Source organism: Cavia porcellus, unplaced genomic scaffold (assembly GCF_034190915.1).
Source record: "Cavia porcellus strain 051 isolate PalLab524CR breed Dunkin Hartley unplaced genomic scaffold, mCavPor4.1 scaffold_12, whole genome shotgun sequence".
Lineage (NCBI taxonomy): Eukaryota > Metazoa > Chordata > Mammalia > Rodentia > Caviidae > Cavia > Cavia porcellus.
In genome coordinates this window covers 57,429,040-57,448,450 of record NW_026947495.1, presented here as the reverse complement: position 1 = coordinate 57,448,450, position 19,411 = coordinate 57,429,040, and the positions used below count along the sequence as shown (strand labels likewise).

The window sequence follows — 19,411 nt, the reverse complement described above, 5'->3', positions numbered from 1 at the left end:
TTGGGCTACTGCTTCCAGAGCAAAAGCAAGATCATGTATCATTTTGAGCAAGGTCTCAAATGGATACTGCCTGGTTCCACGTCCCAGGTTTAATACTTACCAGATATGTTTCTTTACAAAAATACTTAACCACTCTGCTTCTTCCAGTATAAAATGGAACTAACAGTATGTCTTCATAGTGTTATAAAGAAAAATGAATAAATTCACCTATAGTAGTCCCCCTAATGGGTATACTTTGAGCCAAAACCCTATACATGCTATGCCATACTCTCTATATAAGATGTTTTTTCTGAAACCTATACCCAAACCTTATACGATGGTTTTTCCTACATGCACATGCCAATCATAAAGTTTAACTTATTACAAATTAAGCACAGTAGGAAATTAACAGTACCTAAAAATAAAATATAATAATTATAGCATTATATTGTAATAAAAGTTATGTCAACATGAAAAAAGTTTGCTCAGCTATTGTACAAAGTCATCCTGTTTTAAGTTGTCTTCCATTTCTGCCTAGCGTTAGTGAGCGTCCACACCTCACAGTTTAAGTAAGCATGTGCAGCTTAATAAATGTTCCAGGAATATTGGTATCTTTGCTTATTTTTATCTGCACTCTCACGACTTTCATTGTTTTCATACATATGAATTTGAACAGGAACAGATGTTGTATATTTGGTTGCTTTGCTGTTTGTTTGTTTTTTGGGGAGTACCGGGAATCAACTCAGGACCCCGTGCGATATTTGGTTGCTTTGCTGTTTGTTTGTTTTTTGGGGAGTACCGGGAATCAACTCAGGACCCCGTGCTTGCCATGTAGCTATATCCTCAGCCCCATCTGGTTTTATGTTGCTTGTAGACATCAACGAATGTGAGGGCTTTGGAGTTTGTCCCCAGAACTGTCGAAATACCAAAGGAAGTTACGAATGCTTCTGTGCGGATGGCTTCAGGTCCCTGAGCACCCATTACGGAGAGCGGTGTGCGGCCGACGGTAGGAGCAGCGTGTGGCGATCAGCTGGCCTTTGGGGGAATCAGTGCTGCTGAGTGTGATACATCAGCAAACAAACTTCGATTCTCAGAGCTTTAGTTTTTACTCGCTGGCTACTTTTCTTCTAACAGCTACTCAACCTCTCTGTTTTTTTCTCTCTTCCCTTGCCAGCTTAACACACTAATTAAAGTCTGCCCACAGATAGGAATTAGCAGGACTCAGACACCATTTGTTATTCTGGATTTACACTCTTGTCCGCCTTGTTAGAAGCTTCAAAAAGTGGCCAAGACATTACCCTCCAAAGCCTTGCCGGTGAGGTGGTCGCCAACACGAGGAGCTTGACTCGGTCCTCGGGCTACCACTCCACTGAGGTCCAGACCTGTGGCCACGTGACCCAAGAGAGACATGAAATACCTGGACCTGGAGCAAACCAAAGATACTGTGCTGCTGTGTTCGCCGATGACTGATCGAAGATAGAGAGGAGTCTGATTTTCAGAACTCAGTCATTAGTTTTGGTTAATGTCAGTATCTGAGGATCAGGCTAGATAAGAAGCAACAATGAATACTAGACAGGAAAGATAAAAAAGAGTATCAGAAGTCTGATTCAAATCAGTGTATCCTAATTAAAGGGGGATGGATCTTTATTTTGAATTTGAAGATTATTCTAAAGTGTAAGAAACTTGGGTCAGAAAATAGCCTTTTATTGTATAAATTACAGGCAAAGTGGACCAAAATGGCTTTTTAATATATTCATGTATTTTGGGCTTTTAAAGCATACTTTCGACAGCATACTTTGAATATTTTATTCTTAAACATTTTTGACAGTGAAGAAAAACCAAAGTGAAGGCATTTGAACAGTTGGTCTGGTAATTAAGCAGCAAATTTAAAGATGTTTAAATCTTTTAACTAAGGAGAGGTCTGAAATAAAGTAGACTATTCATGTAAAATATCAAGTTAGAGAAAGTATATAAAATGAACTTTTAAAAGTGACTTAAATTAACACTTGATTGACATTATAAGTAAATTTTAAAAATTCTTGACAAGCATCTTGGGATTAGTCACTATTGAAAGAGCTGCTTTAGGTAAAGAGAATTTAAAAAAAACATCAAGGAAAGAGTTGGGTTTTTTTCTCATTAGCTAGGATCTCAGTTGGGTCGTGGAGATGATTATCTGCTAAAAGAATCATAAAATCTGTCAGCAAAGAGTAAGGAAAGAGAACTTTTTGGGTAAACTTTTAGTGAGTCTATGAATGTTGTATTTCTGTCTGTTTTAATGTCAGTGAATAGTGGGGGAAATTCACTGAAAATGAGGATTCTGTATATCAGCCTTGGTCTTGTCTAAACCTTCACTCAGAACAGATAATGAAGAATTGGTAATATCCAAGAGGAAAGGCCAGCTTGCCACCTGAAATGGGGCAAGAATGTCCACAGTCAGAGCTTTTGCAGTCCCGTGGATGAGCAGCTTTAGTTATTAGCAGAGGCAGTCAGGTTCCCAGCAAACCTCATGATCTTTAAGGGGTGGGGTGGGGTGGGGTCCTGGGCACTTTATATCCTGCTATCTATTTTTAAAGTTCAGGTAGAGCATCAAGTAACCTTTTTTTGTTTGCTTGTTCACAGGAAATCCTCCTTTGTTGCTACTGCCTGAGAATGTTCGAATCCGAAAGTATAACGTTTCATCAGAGAAGTTCTCAGAGTATCTTGAAGACGAAGAACATATCCAAACTATTGATTATGATTGGGATCCTGAGGGTACAGGCCTCAGTGAGTATCAATTTTGGCATATGTTGTTAATGGTAATTGGCTTTATTGAGTTTTGAAGTTTTCAACTTTATTGAGTTGAACTTGTGGGAATTTTTTTCTTTTGAGACAGGGTCTTGCTGTGCAGTTCAGGCTTTGAACTCACAGCAGTCTTCCTGCATCACCCTCCTGACTGCTGGGATTACAGGCATGCTTGGAGGGAATTTATTTTTTTAATGGGTGGGTTTTGTTACATGAGTGGAAAAGGAAGCTCCTCCTATCCAGCATGTTCTAGATAGATGCCTTACAGTGCCCTTGAGTTCCTGCCAACTTTCATGAATTTCCTCTGAACATTCTTCCCATATTTCCATGTATTTTAATATCTCCTTTATTCAGACAATTCCTGTTCTGCTTTGCTATTATATGATTGGGGGATGTCTGCTGAGACTTTCCCTCTGTGACATCCGTAAATCCTCCTGGCATGTTCATGGATGCTCGCACATGAGCCTGTAGCATTTCGTGCATTCCTGTACTAAAGCACATGCTACCTTGAGTTGCAGAGTTAGTTGTCCATATATTTTTCTCCCTATTCCCAAATCATGTGCTCTTAGGAGACGAGAGATTAAATCTAATTCATCCCCAGTGCCTAGCACCTGACCTAACATCTAGTATGGCATATGTTGTAGATGCTCAAAAAATGTAGAAGAATAAAGGGAAAAATGAATAATGCCTATTGTTGAGCCTCTTGTGGCTCTGTGTGGAGTGGGGGAGGTAGTAGGGGGGTAGGAGTCAGAAAGCACCATCTGTCTGTGCCAACTCGTCTCCGAGTCTTGTGTCCTCATCTGCTAACTAGATTTATGACCTTCGACAGTTATAGTGATTTCCTGGATCTTCATTTTTTTGGTCTGTAAAATACGAGTGGTGATCTCACTCTTCCTACCCACCATTGATGGTTATTTTGAAGATCGAGTGAGATAATTTATGTGAAATACCTTGAAAACTATGAATAGTAAAATAATAATGTCAGGTTTATCATTCTGTTTTCCTATATTCATGGAGTAATGAAATAAGCTTTTCAAGAATGAATGTATATCTAGGAAGCAACAAATGGCACTCCATATATGCTTAAAAAGTCACCTAGGCTTTAAAAACACCTCCTGTATACGTGCCATCCTTTAATGTGTACATAAAAAGGACCTTTTCATCTGCATGGCTCAGTCTTTTCTACTCATATTGAATATAACCTTCAATTCTCGGTCACCTGACACTAGACCCTGATCCTAATGAGAGTAAGTAGGCTTGTGGCCAAAATGATTTTAATCAATTCCTTTCAAACAGAAAAGGCTAAGAAAATATTAAGAAGCTATCAACTGAAGCATTTTCACATAATAACTCAAATTTGACAAGTTTGGAGGTTTGATCATATTGACATCATTACTTATTAATATAAGGACAGTGAAGAGGAAGATAGATCAGTAAAAGAACATCACCTTGTTTCATTGGACTCTAGTTCCTTCCTCCCCTGATTATTTTAACATGGACCTGGCCGTGTGTCATCCTCTCCAGGTGTTGTCTATTACACTGTGCTCGCTCAGAGTCCCAGGTTTGGTGCTATCAAACGAGCCTACATCCCCAATTTTGAATCCGGCCGCAATAATCCCACGCATGAAGTTGACCTGGGCCTGAACTATGTAATGCAGCCAGACGGATTAGCAGTGGACTGGGTTGGAAGGTAATTTTCCCACACATCGCCCTCTTGCCTGTTCTGTCTTCCTGGCCAGTATGCTGGACTGCTCACCGGGATGCTTGAACCCAGTGGGCCCAGGTTCAGTATGCTTCGCCACTGGTACAGCTCAGCAGAGCTTGGTTTGTCCTGGCCCCAGAAACCACCCCTGCTGATCCCTGTGTGTAACATACATGTTATCATTTCCTGTATTCTATGTGTGCTGTAGAAAGGTTTGGGAGAGCACTCAGGGCAAGATTCTTTATGATATCAAGAACATCTTTATTTGCCAGCAGAGTTCTGGATTCTACAATGAACTTTCAGTATGGTGGAACATGGTTGTGTGAAGAAATGAGACAGCTTCACCATTCTTTAAGCAAAGCAGTTGAGATTAACCATTATCTTGTATTATAGTTATTTTGGAGAAGAACAATTGGAAATTTGACTTTTCTTTGGGTTTAAGTTAATAGAGATGTCAGCTCTGTTTTGTTCCTTTGGACTTCGTGGTACTTTGTGACCTTAGTACTTTTTCTAGGAACCAGAGCCACATAATCCCTCAGTTAGGGTCCTAAGCAAGTCATCATCAGGTAGATGCATCGATGCAGATGGGTGTGGAAAAGTTTTTAAGCTGCTTCTTCCAGGAAGCTTGCATTGGAGTGACCCTTCTCAGCAGTTACATGCAGAGGAGCCAAGCAATCATGCAAGCCTGTGTGGCCTTGGAAACGAGCTTAGAGTGGAAAAGTGCATGAACGGAAGCCTTGGCAGGGCCCCCCCCCGCCCCAGCATAGCCATTTGGGATGTAAATTCATTTTCACCTTCTTGCAAACTCATCTGGTGTTCCTAAAGACTTGAGCTTCTCTGAAGAAGTTAATAGGTCTGTACTATGCCTTCAGGTTAACGGGGGACACTTTCAGTCAGGAAAAAGGACCTTAGAGAACTGTACCTGACATCCAAAACTTGAAATTCTAGATGTGAATACTTCTCCTAAAACCCAATTGTGCAGTGTCAGATCTGTCTTCTTGTTTGAAGTGTTACGTAGCCTTAATAAATGAAGGAATTAGGAACCCGAGAGAGCTCTTTCTGCTTATAGTTGATATGTGCAGCTTTGGAAGTGGAAATATGGGTTCGGTGGCCTTGCTGAGTTTACTACTTTGAAATGTTATTTCCACTCATCGTTGGAGCTCATGGTAGTTCCCCATGGATTCTGGGGGCTTTTGGCAAAGGAAGAGATAGACTCATGGGCCGTAGGAATTCAAGGACCAGCCCAGCATTGCCCATGACTTCTACCTCAAAGCACTTGTCTCATAAAAATGCCAGATGTGAGGTCAGCCCGACAGCTGCATCCACACCATGATTGAACGCAGTCCACTTAGCTGCATTGGCTACCAGGCAGGAGTCCCTGGCATTCCTCAGTCTCCCATGCATAACCTTCCAGAAACATCTCCATGGCCGAGAGGCTGGGCATTCCGGACAGAGGGGCTTGGTGCTCTGTCTTGCCAGCCGGAACTTCAGAACCGATTTTCTCATCTTTACCTTTCTACTTCAGAAATGGTGAAGTCTGGACTCTCCAGTGTTTACCTTTTCTCTCTGAATTCAGGCATGTTTACTGGTCAGATGCCAAGAACCAGCGGGTTGAGGTGGCCAGACTTGATGGGAGGTACAGAAAGTGGCTGGTTACCACCCAGCTGGATCAACCAACTGCCATTGTTGTGAATCCCAAACTAGGGTAAGTTCTTGAGGGATCGTTAATGTTTTAGATATTCCTCCACTGGATTCTCATAAAGTTACACATCTTTAATGATTTTTCCCTAATTGTACTAAAACTGTCCTTTAATTTCCCACCAAGTAGTTCCAAAAGTCACTCCTCTTCCATGGAGTCCACTGGGAAACAGGAAGGCTAGTGCAGTGATTCTTTTCTTTTTAGAGTGGACTCCATAACTTTTGTTTCAGAGTTCTTTTTTTTTTTAATTTTATTTTAAAGAGGAAAAAATAAAATTTCAAAACATAGTAATTAGAGGATAGCAATGGTTAATACATTGCATATTGTTATCTTTAAATTACTCAATATATGAGATGTCTTCACTTAATTGTCCAAACAGTATTAGCACAAACCTTTCTTTTTGATGAACTAAGAGAAATTAGTAGTATAACTATCTTATTACACACACACATATGTATATAATTTCTTTCAACTTGTCACACTCATCAGGCAATATGATGTTTGCACATGCAAGTTTGATTTATTTCACTTATGAGTATGGTCTCTAGTTGCATCTATTTACCTATAAAAATCTCCAGTTTATCCTTCTTTATGACTGAGTAGTACGCCATTGTATAAAAATACCACATCTTTTTTATTCATTCTTCAGTTGATGGGCATTTAGGTTTCCAAGATATAACTACTACAAATTGTGCTGCTATAAATATGGGTGCACATATATTGCTGTGGTATAATGTTTTTAGTTCTTCTGGGAAGATACCCAGAAGGAGAATAGAATAGCTGGGTCAGATGGTACCTCTGACCCTAGTTTTTGTGAAGAATCTCCACACTGATTTCTAGAGCAGTTGCAGCAGTCTTCATTCCCACCAACAGTGGAGAAGGCTTCCTTTTCCCCAGAGCCCCTACAGCATTTGTTATTGCTTGATTTCTTGATAAAAGCCATCCTTTCTGGGGTGAGGTAGAATCTCCATGTTGTTTTAATTTGCATCTCTTAAATGACCAGTGATGTTGAACATTTTTTCATATATTTATTTGCTATTTGTATTTCTTTATCTAAGAAGTGTATATTCATCATAGATGCCTGTTTTTGGATTGGGTCTTTAAATTTGGGAGGTCTGATGTTTTTGGGGTCTTTCTAAGTCCTCAGTAGAAATCCTTTGTCTGAGGAATAGCTAGAAAGCATTTTTTTCCCACATTGTAGGTTGCCTATTCACTGTATTGGTGTTTTCTCTTGCTGTGAAAAAGCTTTTTAATCCATAACTTTTTAAAAGGATTATAATCTTCCCTGGGGTTATTATAGGTCCAACAATTTCTGATGGAGAAATTGCTTTGAAAATATATCTGAAAATCCTCTGATTACATGAATTCTTTGTTTAGGCTTTAAAATCTTTGCCTTAAGTGCAGATTTCATCAGAACTGTATTTACTTTTTAAAAATTTTTTTTATTATTGGTACCAGGGACTGTATTATCGGTACTTGCGACGACCGCCTGCTTGCAAGGCAGGTGCTTATGCTGCTGAGTTAAATCCCCAGCCCCGAGAATTGTATTTACTTTCATTCTGATGTTTTAAAAAGTAACTTGTTGGCAGGCTCACATGTGGTACATGTCTATAATCCCAGAATTGGGAGATTGAGGCAGGAGCATTGAGTTTGTGACCAGCCTGGGCTCCATAGTGAGTTCAAGGGCAGCCTAAGCTACACAGTAAAGCCCTGTCTCAAAAGACATAACAGAACAAAAAAAGTAAGTCATTCATTGACATTTAGCTAGAGATTTGGTCATATTTCATTGGACATAAACATTTATTTTCAAAATATGCAAATACATAAACATATATATATAAATATTGTCAGTTTATAGGAAGGATCCAATTTGTGGCTTATCTATAAATTTACTCAGCATGAGAACTAGTTTTATCATTTTCCCTTGCATTTCAAAACATTACTTTGGATATTTTATTTAGCCAGTGGATTGTAAGACTTCTTTAAAAAATTTTTTGAGTAGTTCCAAATACTTCCCTTCTTTGACCTGTATGCTCCTTTGTAGGTAAGGCAACATCAGTATGTAAAACATGTGAGCTATTATTTTCATTATGTTATAGTCTATATTTTAAATCATATAGCCACTGACACTGGAAAAATACTTGCCTGGTAAGGTTAACCTGTAATTTGGACCCGTCCTCAGCGTCAGGCTTTGCCTGTGGTGTTGCACATGTGTAACGTCATCAGAGCACAGAGGCTCTGCTTGTCTTTGGTAAAGTGGAGACAGTGTTGCCCTGCACCCAGGCCTCGGGAGAAAAACTGCTGGTGGAACACCCTGTGGGTTATGCTCGGGCTGCAGGGATGCTCCCCTGGGGGAGGCGCTGCAGTGAACAAAGCTTCTGTTCCAGGCTTATGTTCTGGAGTGACCAAGGGAAAGAACCAAAAATCGAGTCTGCCTGGATGAATGGCGAGCATCGTAGTGTCCTGGTTTCTGAGAACCTGGGCTGGCCGAATGGCCTTTCTATTGATTATTTGAACAACGACCGGATCTACTGGAGTGACTCTAAGGAGGACGTTATCGAAACCATAAAATACGACGGGAGTGATAGGAGAGTCATTGTAAAAGAAGGTGAGGATGATTTAGCATTTAATATGCTAAATAATGAACTCGTACATTTCTAGTCTTTTTACCTGTGTGCTCAAGAAAGAATCCTAAAATGGTTCATATTGTTTCTTAGATACCTGCCCCTTCACTCCGAGCTATGGAATTCTGTGGAGTTATATGCAAATCAATCCCTTAGCAATAATTAAATCTTTATAGCTCCTTTGATACAATTTTAAGACATGCCTCTCAGGACAGGTATTGAGATAACTGAGAATTTCATTAGGGTGTCCCGAGGTGGTGTTCATGTGCTAATCAATGTCTAACTCCTAAAAATACCCATTTTCAATATGTTTGATTGCCTTCTATGCACAACTGGAAACATCTGGATAGAAATGAGTGTTTTGCTGTCCACACTGTGAAATTGCAGTGATTCAGCCTCTATCATGTTTTTCCTTTCTGCCCAGTGGTATCTTATGTTCAAAGGAAAGAATTTTTCTTAAAATAAAATAAGCAATGGCAGTGTACATGGATCTCATTTAACTTCTGTCTCTGTGACCCCCACAGTGTAGTACTTTCACAGTTATGTGTACAGAAAATCAGCCCTGGCGTTCCTGGGGGCTCCAGGCACCACATGAGGGATTCATTCAAGCAGAATAACTTCAGGCATTCAAGTGGTGCTGGGGTCTTTTCAGTAACCTGGTTCTGTTTTATTTTTCTGATGGGGGTAAACAGCCATGAAGCCCTACAGTCTGGACATCTTTGAAGACAAGTTGTATTGGGTATCTAAGGAGAAGGGAGAAGTGTGGATGCAAAATAAATTCGGGCAAGGAATGAAAGAGAAAGTGCTGGTAGTGAACCCGTGGCTCACGCAAGTTCGAATCTTCCATCAACACAGATACAATCTGTCAGGTAATCACCACCTTTGGAATAAGATGTTCGTTATCTGGAAACTTCTATTCAAAATGGTGGCTATGGTGTTGGAAAAGGCTAGCAGATAATGATTAGGCATTTCTGTTGGTCCATGAAAGGAGTGTACATGTGTGTGCTTGTGCAACTGGATGTTTAGCCATTTTGACTGAAGAAGAGTAAAATTGGAAGTCAAATGAAATTATACAAACCACCAATAGCAAAAATAATGTAAAATATTTTAGCCTACCTTCTTTGGAATTATGCTTGTGGACTTCCAGGCAATATGCAGCAGGCACCAGATCCCTGCTAAGTGTGAGTTGGGTTAACGAGTCACAAGATGGGCTTCATGGCGGTCAGAAGTCTTCGTCACTGTGAAAATGATAAGACCAGGCTCCTCAGATTGTCTTGAGGTTCATGAGCCACAGTGTGAGGTTGTCACACACAGGCGTTTCTATCTGCTCTGTGCTTTCTCATTTTCTTTCTGGGTCCTACGACTTTAGCTGACCTGTGTTCTAAATCATGTTGCAGCATTGTTTGGAGCAAGGTGAAAGGGGAAGAACATTTTGAAGAAAATACCTTTCCTTAAATTCTGCATGTCAGTTTCTCTCATTAGTATTAACCTAGACATCTGTGGACCCTGTGGGGGAGGCCGAGGAAAGTCTGGGGTCTCTCAGTCCCCTTGGGACTTGGCCTGAGGCCTGAGACGCCGCCCATGTAGTCTGGAGAGCTTGCGAATCCTAGATTCTGGGCCCTAGCTATGGGGTTTCTGATCCAGTGTACCTGAGGTGGCCCAACAACTTGCATTTCTAACAAGTTCCCTAGCAGTTTTCTGCTGGTGCTTCAGGGATGAGTTTTGAAAATCATTGCTCTGGTCCCTCTCTACTCGACATTTGGGCTGAAGATCAAGCACATTGATTTCCTACAGGAGTTGGGTAGAGATGTAGTGCTCAGACCTCACCCCAGGCCTGAGTCAGGACCTGAATTTTAATAAGATTCCCCAGGTAGATAGATTATATACTGTGACCTATCCAGATTAAAGGAATGACAAAGCTTGGTATAATATTCAGTCTCACTGGTTTCTTTTGTAACCGTCTAAAGTTACTTAGCTCAGGTTAGATTTTGAGGTAGGCCGTGAACCTCCCAAACCTGCCAGGCAGCAGAGAGATATGATGCCAGTACAAAATACAAGTGGTATAGAAATAGATGCAAGATCCAGGGATGAACTGTGTCGCCCTGGTGGCTTGGCAAGGATGGTAGAATACCTGAGGGTAAGCAGCCAGAAAACATGAGTGTGGGTATTGGGAAGCTGCCTGGGCTCTGCCGTCACCTGTGGCTGAGGTTTTCACCTCTTATCAGGACTGAACTGCTTACTGTCTTCTGCTTCCCAGTGTCCAACCCTTGTAAAGACGTCTGCAGCCACCTCTGTCTGCTGAGACCTGGAGGATACAGCTGTGCCTGTCCTCAAGGCTCCAGCTTTATAAAGGGGAGCATTACGGAGTGTGATGCAGGTAGGAGCAATGCCTGGGTCACTGAGGGGCTTCAGGAGCCTGAGGAATCCCTGTGAACTGGGTCCTATGCAGGACAGAGTGGGAGGATTTAGGGGGGTGGAGAGCTGTGGGAAGCATGAATAGAACTCCAGGGTCCAGACAGAACACACCCAGAAGTTCTAGTGACTTCTGAGAATTATTTGCTACAACCTACAGAGCTATAGATCCATTATCCCTAAGTCTACAGTTATGTCGTTCTGCAAACAACTTACAAAGACTGAGTATTCTGGGTTTTTTCTTCACCCCACACTGGATCCCAGAATCCACTCAGCCTTAACTTACCCAAGTTCTTGACCTGGAACGAGCTTATGTGGTGCAGCAGGGAGGGCTAGAGGATGCTCACAGTCTTTCTCACATGCTTACTTTGAAATTTTGGCAACTGCAAAAGAGGCCATATGCTGAAAGATACATTATGTTGTGGGAAGTAAAGACCAGAACAAACAAACTAATTTAATTCTCATTTCTTCTCGGCAAGACCTTTTTTCAAGGACTCTTCTAAATTAAGAAGTTTATAAGTCACAGGGAACAACTAATGTCTCTAACTAGTATCCTCTGCTTAATAAACATGTTTAAAGAAAATCACCTTGCAGTCCACCTCCAACCTCATTTTATGACTGTTGTAGTCCCAGTCAGTCTCCACTGATGGGAAAATGGAGAGTAATCACCTTCTACCAGGAGGGGGCGCCACTGGCTATAAACAGGGATCCTTTTACTCATCTTAAGTGGATTTAAATTAGCAATTTTGGAAGATAAACTCAGGAAGAAAAAAAACTGCTTCCCTTCGCCTCTCCTTCCCTACCCCACGCTCATCCCAACATTACTGGGGAAATATAGATTCCAATATTTTGAGCAGTATTTTAAATAATTTAAGCTTTTGAGGTGTGTTCTATGCTGTAGATGGGTCATTTCTGACATTTATTTCATTTTCCTATTCAGAGGAGGTGTTGTGTTAATTGTCATCTCACCTGCGACTTTTCTCACTTAATTTTTTTGCTTAAATTTAAAACTTCTCCTTTTAACCAGAGTAAGTGCACTAATGCTGGAGCTACTCCACATAGGACTTTGGTTTGGTATGTTAATTCATTAGATAATTCAGCATTTGTTGAATGCCTGCTATGTGCTAGACATTATCCTAAGTGCTGGATGTCACAGAATTCAGCAAAATGGACAAATCACCGGCTCTCATTGAGATTATTTTCAAACAGGACAATAAATAGAGAACCCCAGAAATGCATGTTGAGGCCTAGTAGGGAAAGTATCAAGGAGACAAGTAAGGCAGGGTAAGAGAAGTGGGTGGGTGGGCAGGCTGCTTTTTCAGATGGAACCTTCAGGAAGGGCTCTCTGGCAAAGGAGATTTTGAGCAGAGTCTCAAATCAAAGGACTGAGCCAGAACAGCAGCCAAGCTGCTGAGTAAAATCTGATAACACTTGTACTAAGCATCTTGTACTCATGACACACTGGAGCATCGCTGACCCTGCAGGCCCTGCCAGGGCATCTGTGGGAGATGAGCTGGGGCAGTGCCATGGAGGAGGAAGCTTCACAGCTGCCGCGCTGCTGTCCCTCTGGGTCTAAGTGACTGTGTCTGGTGTCTGTCCATGATCTACTGCTGTTATTCTGGAGCCGCTAGCTGCAGTTTGAGGTGGGCCTAAACAAAATTTGATTTTAATCGATGGTTCACAGAGGAGAGTTCGGAAAACTTCACACAAGAACATAAATGTGTTAAAGAGATTTTCTTGCCATAGTTTCTTGTAACTATTAGGCACCTCCCCACTGTTTTTTCAGGGATGGTGGTGCTATAGTCTGCCTCTTTCCAGGAAATATATATGATCCTCTTAGTGATTAGCACATTCCTGCCGTGTGGAGCAGGTGGTGGCTTGGCAGGGATTGCATGGTGGGATGCGTGCAGTGTGCCTGACTAATGTGTGTGGCTTTTCCTCTCCACAGCCATCGAGCTCCCCATCACCATGCCGCCCCCATGCAGGTGCATGTACGGAGGCAGTTGCTATTTTGATGAGAATGAATACCCCAAGTGCAAGTAAGTCTCAAAGTTGAGGTCTGGCCTGGAGGAAGTCTGAGGCCTTACTGTAGACACGGAAACAAGCACAGGAACCTTTCCGGCTCACTAATCTTCACATTTTAACCAGCCTGCCTTCCCTTGTGGGAGACTGCAGGGCACTGAGCCTGTGCTTCCAAACTATAACATACCTAAGAGTCACCAGGGATCTGGTTAAAATGCCCATTCTCATACACAGTGATCCTGCATTTCTAACAAGCTTGTGGGCAGTGCCACAAGTTGGGGGCCACGTTTTGAGGAGCAAGGACTTGGAGGAATGTCAGCAGCATTGTCTCACTCACTTGGGATGATGGATTGCAGTAGGGTTGTTGGGGGACAGCTGTCAGCAGAGCTGTTTCAATGCGAGCCATTGATGACAAGCAGAAAGACCGAGCCAAGGATTTGGAAAGAAGAAAGCTGTTGAGAAAGTTTGAATAGGGAGCCAGAAACATAAGTGTCTCTAAAAGTATTTACTGAAAGGTCAATGGGAAGAACACGACTGCCGTTTACATGCTTGTTCTCTAAGGAAGAATTCCATGGAGTGGAGGAGACACCGCTAGGTTTATTTGGTGAGGCTGATCCTGTAGGCACAGCTTCTACACGGAAAGTGCACTGATAAAATCAGAGCGCTGTTCTTTCTGCTCATCACCTGCTCGTGGCAGGTGAAACAGAAGTTGTGCAGGATGCACTGTCCGTTAACATGTGATTCACATGCCTAAAGCTCTCCCTACCGCTGAATGTTGTTAAGTTGCGGCTGAGGCTAAGAAGGCTCCTGCACCAGTGAACATCTCTCCTTTCACTTGTAGGTGTGTGAGTGGTTACACCGGAGCGTACTGTGAAATTGGGCTTTCCCAAGGCATCCCTCCAGGAACAAGTAAGTTTCAAAGAACCCCTGGCTGTATTTTGTTAACCCCGTCTAGTTCTAGCCCCCTTTCACCTTTTAAGTTGGTTGACTCTTTTCCTCTGAGTGCTGATCATCTCTGCTTCTGTGACAGCAGCAATGGCAGTACTGTTGACAGTCCTCCTGATCATCATCCTTGGAGCACTGGGAGCCGTAGGATTTTTCCATTATAGGAAAACTGGCACCCTTTTGCCTGCTCTGCCCAAGCTGCCAAGGTTAGTTTCATTATACAGAATATTGAGTGTTAGAAGCCTGCATGAATGTGATCATGTGAATAAATACATTTTAAAAAATATAACACTCAGTTCACCTATTCTACCAAAACAGAAAGTAGTGATTATTCAAAACAGTGACTTAAAGTCACAAATTTGTTGTCTAGTGCTTTTCTCCGAAGCTTGAGTGACAGACTATGTTTATAGTTCTAATGACTTATACCCTCCAGCGGCCCTCAGGTCAGCCTGGAGCAGACTTGGCTGTGTGTCAGCACAGCTTTGGTCCTAAAAGTTCCATTTTGACCATTTGGAACTGCTCAGTGTTTCCAAGTAGACAGGGGGACTTCACCGTGTTCATCTGTGCACCCTTGGGATGGAATGGTGCATGTCAGTTACGTAACATTTAGCAATGTGGAGGAAAGGGAACTATGCAAAGGTTTTTAAAACCCTGACTCTGTTTTTGGTTACTTGCAGCTTAAGCAGTCTTGTGAAACCCTCTGAGAATGGAAATGGGGTGACCTTCAGATCAGGGGTAGATGTTAACATGGACATTGGAGTGTCTGACTTTGGTCCTGAGTCTGCTATTGACAGATCAATGGCCATGGTGAGTGTGATTTCCAAGTGGTGATTTGAAGGTTCCTTTTTTTACTGTTTTATAAAAGAAATATTAAAAAAATAATACAACTGAGAGAATATTGAAATGCAGTTCAGAATAAAGTTTATACTAAATAGGCCAAGTTAGGGAATGTTAGGTTTGCTGCAGAAATGTGTTTAAAAATAGGGGCAATATTCATAATAAAACTGACATTTATCCCACTGTAGCCGCCATGTTATGTTGGGGCCAGAAAGTTTTATGGGTGTTTTGGGGAGGCAGGGAGAAGGGACAGAACAAAATAGTCTCTTTTCATTTGATGATACGTGTGTATGGAAGGAGTAGGAATTGTGTTCGCCCAGCTGTTATGTTTTCCAACCAATGGAGAGTGACAGAATAAGCAGTGATTTTAGAGCCAGAGTTGATTCAAACCCTGACTCTTCCACCTTCTAAGTAAGCAGTAATGGGCTTGGAGCTTGCTTTCACTGACCCTCACTTTCCCGTCTATAGAACGGGTACAGGATCATCTCCTGTGAGGTACCCCAGCTTCCCTGTGGGGACTGGTGCAGACCCCGGGTGTGCTCCACAGCCAGCAGCTGAAATATGCTTTCAGTATTTTGTCTCCCCTCACATCTTTCACTTTTTGCTCTGCCGGAAAGTTCAGCATCATCCCATTTCTCTCTTCATGCCCTCTCTCCCTTCTCTTCCTCCACTTCCCACCCTCTTCTCTGTTAGCCACACTCACGCCCCAAGAGAATGATTTGCCTTAAGGGACCGCAGAGAATGCAGGTGGAGGAAGAATCTCTTTCCTGGAGCTGGTGTCTTAGTCTAGACCATGATGTGCCTTTCTGAGGCTTGGAGCTTTGTTACTGTCTCTTAAGCCCTCTTATTTTGGGTACCATTGACAAAACACACATAGAGCTCCAGGTGTGAACAAGGCCCCTTCCTGTGTGTGTGAACCAGACCTGCCAGTGTGACCCCCTCTCTCTGCCTCTCCCACCAGAGTGAGCACTTTGCCATGGAGATGGGGAAGGAACCTGTGATATTTGAAAACCCAATGTACTCAGCCAGAGGCACTGTGGTCAAAGTGGTCCTGCCGGCTAAGGTGAGACTCCATCCATACCACCCTTCTTTCTGGCTACTGCTGCTGCTGGATGTTACTCTGTTGGGGTTGTCACAGGAGGGGACTCCGGGCTTTCCTCCTAGGGAGCCCCAATGTCCTCTCTGTCATTAGGGTGGGCCCATGAGCACCATGGGGCTGCCACGTGGAGTGTCCTGACTCATTCTGAGAGGTGCCAGATCCAGAGGTGCCAGAGCCAGAGCCTAGTAAACACTGTGCCTCTCTCCAACTATTTGGGAAGTGAAGTGTCCTGAAGGTGTGATTTGAGGTGGGCTGTAAGGAGAGAGACCCCCTTATGCTTGGCTCTGCCATACTTTTCTGAAAGTGCAAAGGTCTCCAAGGTTGACAGGCAGCCACTGAAGTTCCCCGTGGTGCAGCTCTGCTGCTCAGTCATCTGTAAGTGCAGCTGGTGGAAGAGAAAGGCATGTGGTGCAGGAGTGAGCTCGTCATTAGGGCTGGACAAAGTGCCCTAGTGACCATTGCAGGGCTGGTCACCTGCACCTCCTTAGTCCAGACAGCCTTGACCTCAGTGACAATGAATTACTTTCAGTGCTAACGTCTCACCAGCTTCTTTCAAATGCAGCTTGGGGTACACTTTAACACAAGCTAGAAATGTTTATTGCACAGATAGCTTTCTTAAGAGCAGCAATATTTGAATCTTGGAAGCATTTTACCTAATCCTTTGATAACTAGAGAGCAAAACTTTAATACCAGATGAAACAGATGTGACATTTCAGCTGGCAACTGCCCTTAAACAGAATGAGGCTGGACATATGAACGTATGTGTGTGTTTGAGAGGAAACAAAGTGGTGACTGTAAACAGTATAAAGGAAAAGGAGCAGATCACCTTCTTTGTCATTTACCTGATCATGCAAATTTGGGTTTAAGAGAGAAACGGAATTATATGAATGTAATATAAAATGTATAGAGAATTATTAACTTCATTATGCATTATTTCAAAATTCAGCCTCTTAAGCAGTCTTCTGAAATTCATAATTTTATTCTCATTATTCAAAGATGAGATTCCCAGTTCACTATTGAGCTTGGGGATTTATTCATTCTATTCTTTGGGGGTTTGGTTGTCACATGCAGTCAAAATTTCTTTTTATTCAAAACTGTGGTCAATGATGGATCAAACAGCCAGAGGTGTTATTAAGAGAGAATGTGACCAGTGAGGCATGCATTTATCTCTCATGATTAAGGCAGAGATTTAATTTTTCGTGCTCTGGATTTGGGGGGAAATAGGAGTGGTGTTTAGTTCTGGGGTTTGGATTTGCTCATAAAATAAAAATGGGACCATGTCTGTGGGAGAACAAGATGGTGGACAGAACCAAAGAGTTGATAAAAATTTATATATTATAGGATTCTTTCAAAACTGGTTAAGAGTATTCAATATGTTCATAGGTGACTGTATCTGAAAATGTGGAAAACAAGAATTATGGAAGTCCTGTAAACCCTTCTGAGATAGTTCCAGAGCTAAAGCCAACTTCCCCAGATGTTGACGGAACTCAGGTAATAGAGACTGAGTCCTAAAATGATGTGCACCTTGAGTTGTGGGTTGCTATTAATTAGTGAGAGATCATTCACAAATGCAGAGGTCTGGATTCAGCATGTTCACAATAATCTAATCTGAGATTCCTACTTAGCATAAATTAATAAAGATTTCACTGTCAGGATACATGTAAAAGATCCTTCTTTGTGTAAAATGTTTTTGGTTCTACTGCTGTTGCCAGTGTTTATCACTAGTTGGTACTCGTTTATACTGCCTTTATCTACCTATTTTTTAAGAGAATAAAACCAAACAAAATAAAACAGAATAAAACCATTAAAAAAAAAAACAATGAAAATGATCCAGGACTTCAAAACAAGATAATAGAAAATCAACAATTGCTACTGTAATGTCTCTTGTAATCTTCAGAATTGCTGCCCATACCATCAGATATAATAAAATCAAACAAAATAGAACAGAATAAAATCAGTCAAAATAAAACAATAAAATGGAGCAAAACAGAACAGTGAGAACAATATTGGATTTTCTTTTTTTTTTTTTAAGGGTACAAATAATACAGTATTTCTAGAAAAAAATATATACAGTACAAAATCACCAGTTAACAGGCTACACATTATCTTCCCAGAAACAGTTGTCCATATCACTAAATTAAAGCATATAAATTGAACATTCATACAGTGGAATTGGAGACAGTTCCGTTCAATGATCCTACAAAAACTCAGTTATATGGTTTTCCATCCTATACACTCGAACATACCTGCGGTTATATCCCTTAGTCCACCTTACTTTCCTCTCTTTTTAACAGTAACAATTAGACTTTTAGGGTTTTGTTACTCTCACGGTTCTTATTACTTTTTTGAAGAGAATAAAAACAAATGTGACTAAGCAAAACAGAGTCAGTTAGAATAGAAGGGTGGGCATAGCACGTGATGCAAAAATAGAATACCAGGTGATCAAAAGTGGTTACCATTGTGCCTCTTGCTATTTTCAAATTGTTGTCTATATCATCAGGTATAATAGATCAAAACAATATGGAACAAAACCAATAAAATCTACACTGAGGACCTTACAGGACTTCAAAAAAAAAAAAAAAAACTATTGGATTTTCAAGAACAAGACAGAAAAAAAAAATCCCCCTTGAATGCTATATTGCATAGTGTTCTCCTCTAAATAAATGCTCAGACTACTGGCGTTAGGCCTGCAGAGTCAATCAAACAGTATAAGCATTAAGTTGTTTTTGTACCTCAATTGCAATCAGCTTGATCTGTGTGCTTCTGAATCAGCTGATTGCTTGGAAGAGGGGGCCCTCGGCTCTTCTTGTCTCCCAGCCACACTCCAGCTGGCTTATGGGAAGGGTGAATTGGCTTCCTGTTTCTCCTCTCTCCTGCTCCATGGCTGCTTCTGGCTCACAGGAAGGGCACTTCTTGTTTCTTCTGGCCCACAGTTACTGCTGACTCTTATTTATCCATTTACTGGGCCATTTATCACCCTTCTGATTAATTGTCTGACCAGTCATACCACCAACAGTATTGCCTCTCTGTGCCACTCATGGCTTTTAATATTGGAGATTAAAAGAAAAAAAGGCCACCTGATAGTTTCTTTATCAAACCTGCTGGACCTTTGCAATCTGTCAATTATGTGGAATGCAGGAAAAAATTCAGCAAATAAGTATGCTATAAAACTTTGTGTTACTGGAAAATATATTACTAGTTTCAGTGAACACACACAGCTATCCCAGATCTTGCATTTCATTCTGGATAAACCATTTTACCTCAGGGCCCAAAAGTCCTTAATAATGTCCATGCTAGGGCCATTATTGTTG

The 19,411-nt window shown here is 41.6% G+C and overlaps 1 protein-coding gene across 4 annotated transcripts in view; it reads left to right on the top strand.

Moving 5' to 3' along the window:
- Nucleotides 1–19,411, top strand: part of Lrp2 (LDL receptor related protein 2) — a 183,614-nt gene that overhangs the window by 159,786 nt on the left and 4,417 nt on the right. For 2 of the 4 annotated variants that reach the window (XM_063259225.1, XM_063259223.1), the window contains 13 exons: nucleotides 854–985; nucleotides 2,599–2,742; nucleotides 4,285–4,450; nucleotides 6,039–6,167; nucleotides 8,549–8,769; nucleotides 9,478–9,654; nucleotides 11,043–11,162; nucleotides 13,146–13,236; nucleotides 14,061–14,128; nucleotides 14,253–14,370; nucleotides 14,842–14,971; nucleotides 15,963–16,064; nucleotides 17,484–17,591. In XM_063259225.1, the coding sequence (XP_063115295.1) occupies nucleotides 854–985; nucleotides 2,599–2,742; nucleotides 4,285–4,450; nucleotides 6,039–6,167; nucleotides 8,549–8,769; nucleotides 9,478–9,654; nucleotides 11,043–11,162; nucleotides 13,146–13,236; nucleotides 14,061–14,128; nucleotides 14,253–14,370; nucleotides 14,842–14,971; nucleotides 15,963–16,064; nucleotides 17,484–17,591 (1,706 nt within the window). Of the gene's footprint in view, nucleotides 1–853; nucleotides 986–2,598; nucleotides 2,743–4,284; nucleotides 4,451–6,038; nucleotides 6,168–8,548; nucleotides 8,770–9,477; nucleotides 9,655–11,042; nucleotides 11,163–13,145; nucleotides 13,237–14,060; nucleotides 14,129–14,249; nucleotides 14,371–14,841; nucleotides 14,972–15,962; nucleotides 16,065–17,483; nucleotides 17,592–19,411 lie in introns of all 4 variants that reach the window. The other 2 variants (XM_063259224.1, XM_063259222.1) reach the window with 1 other exon arrangement.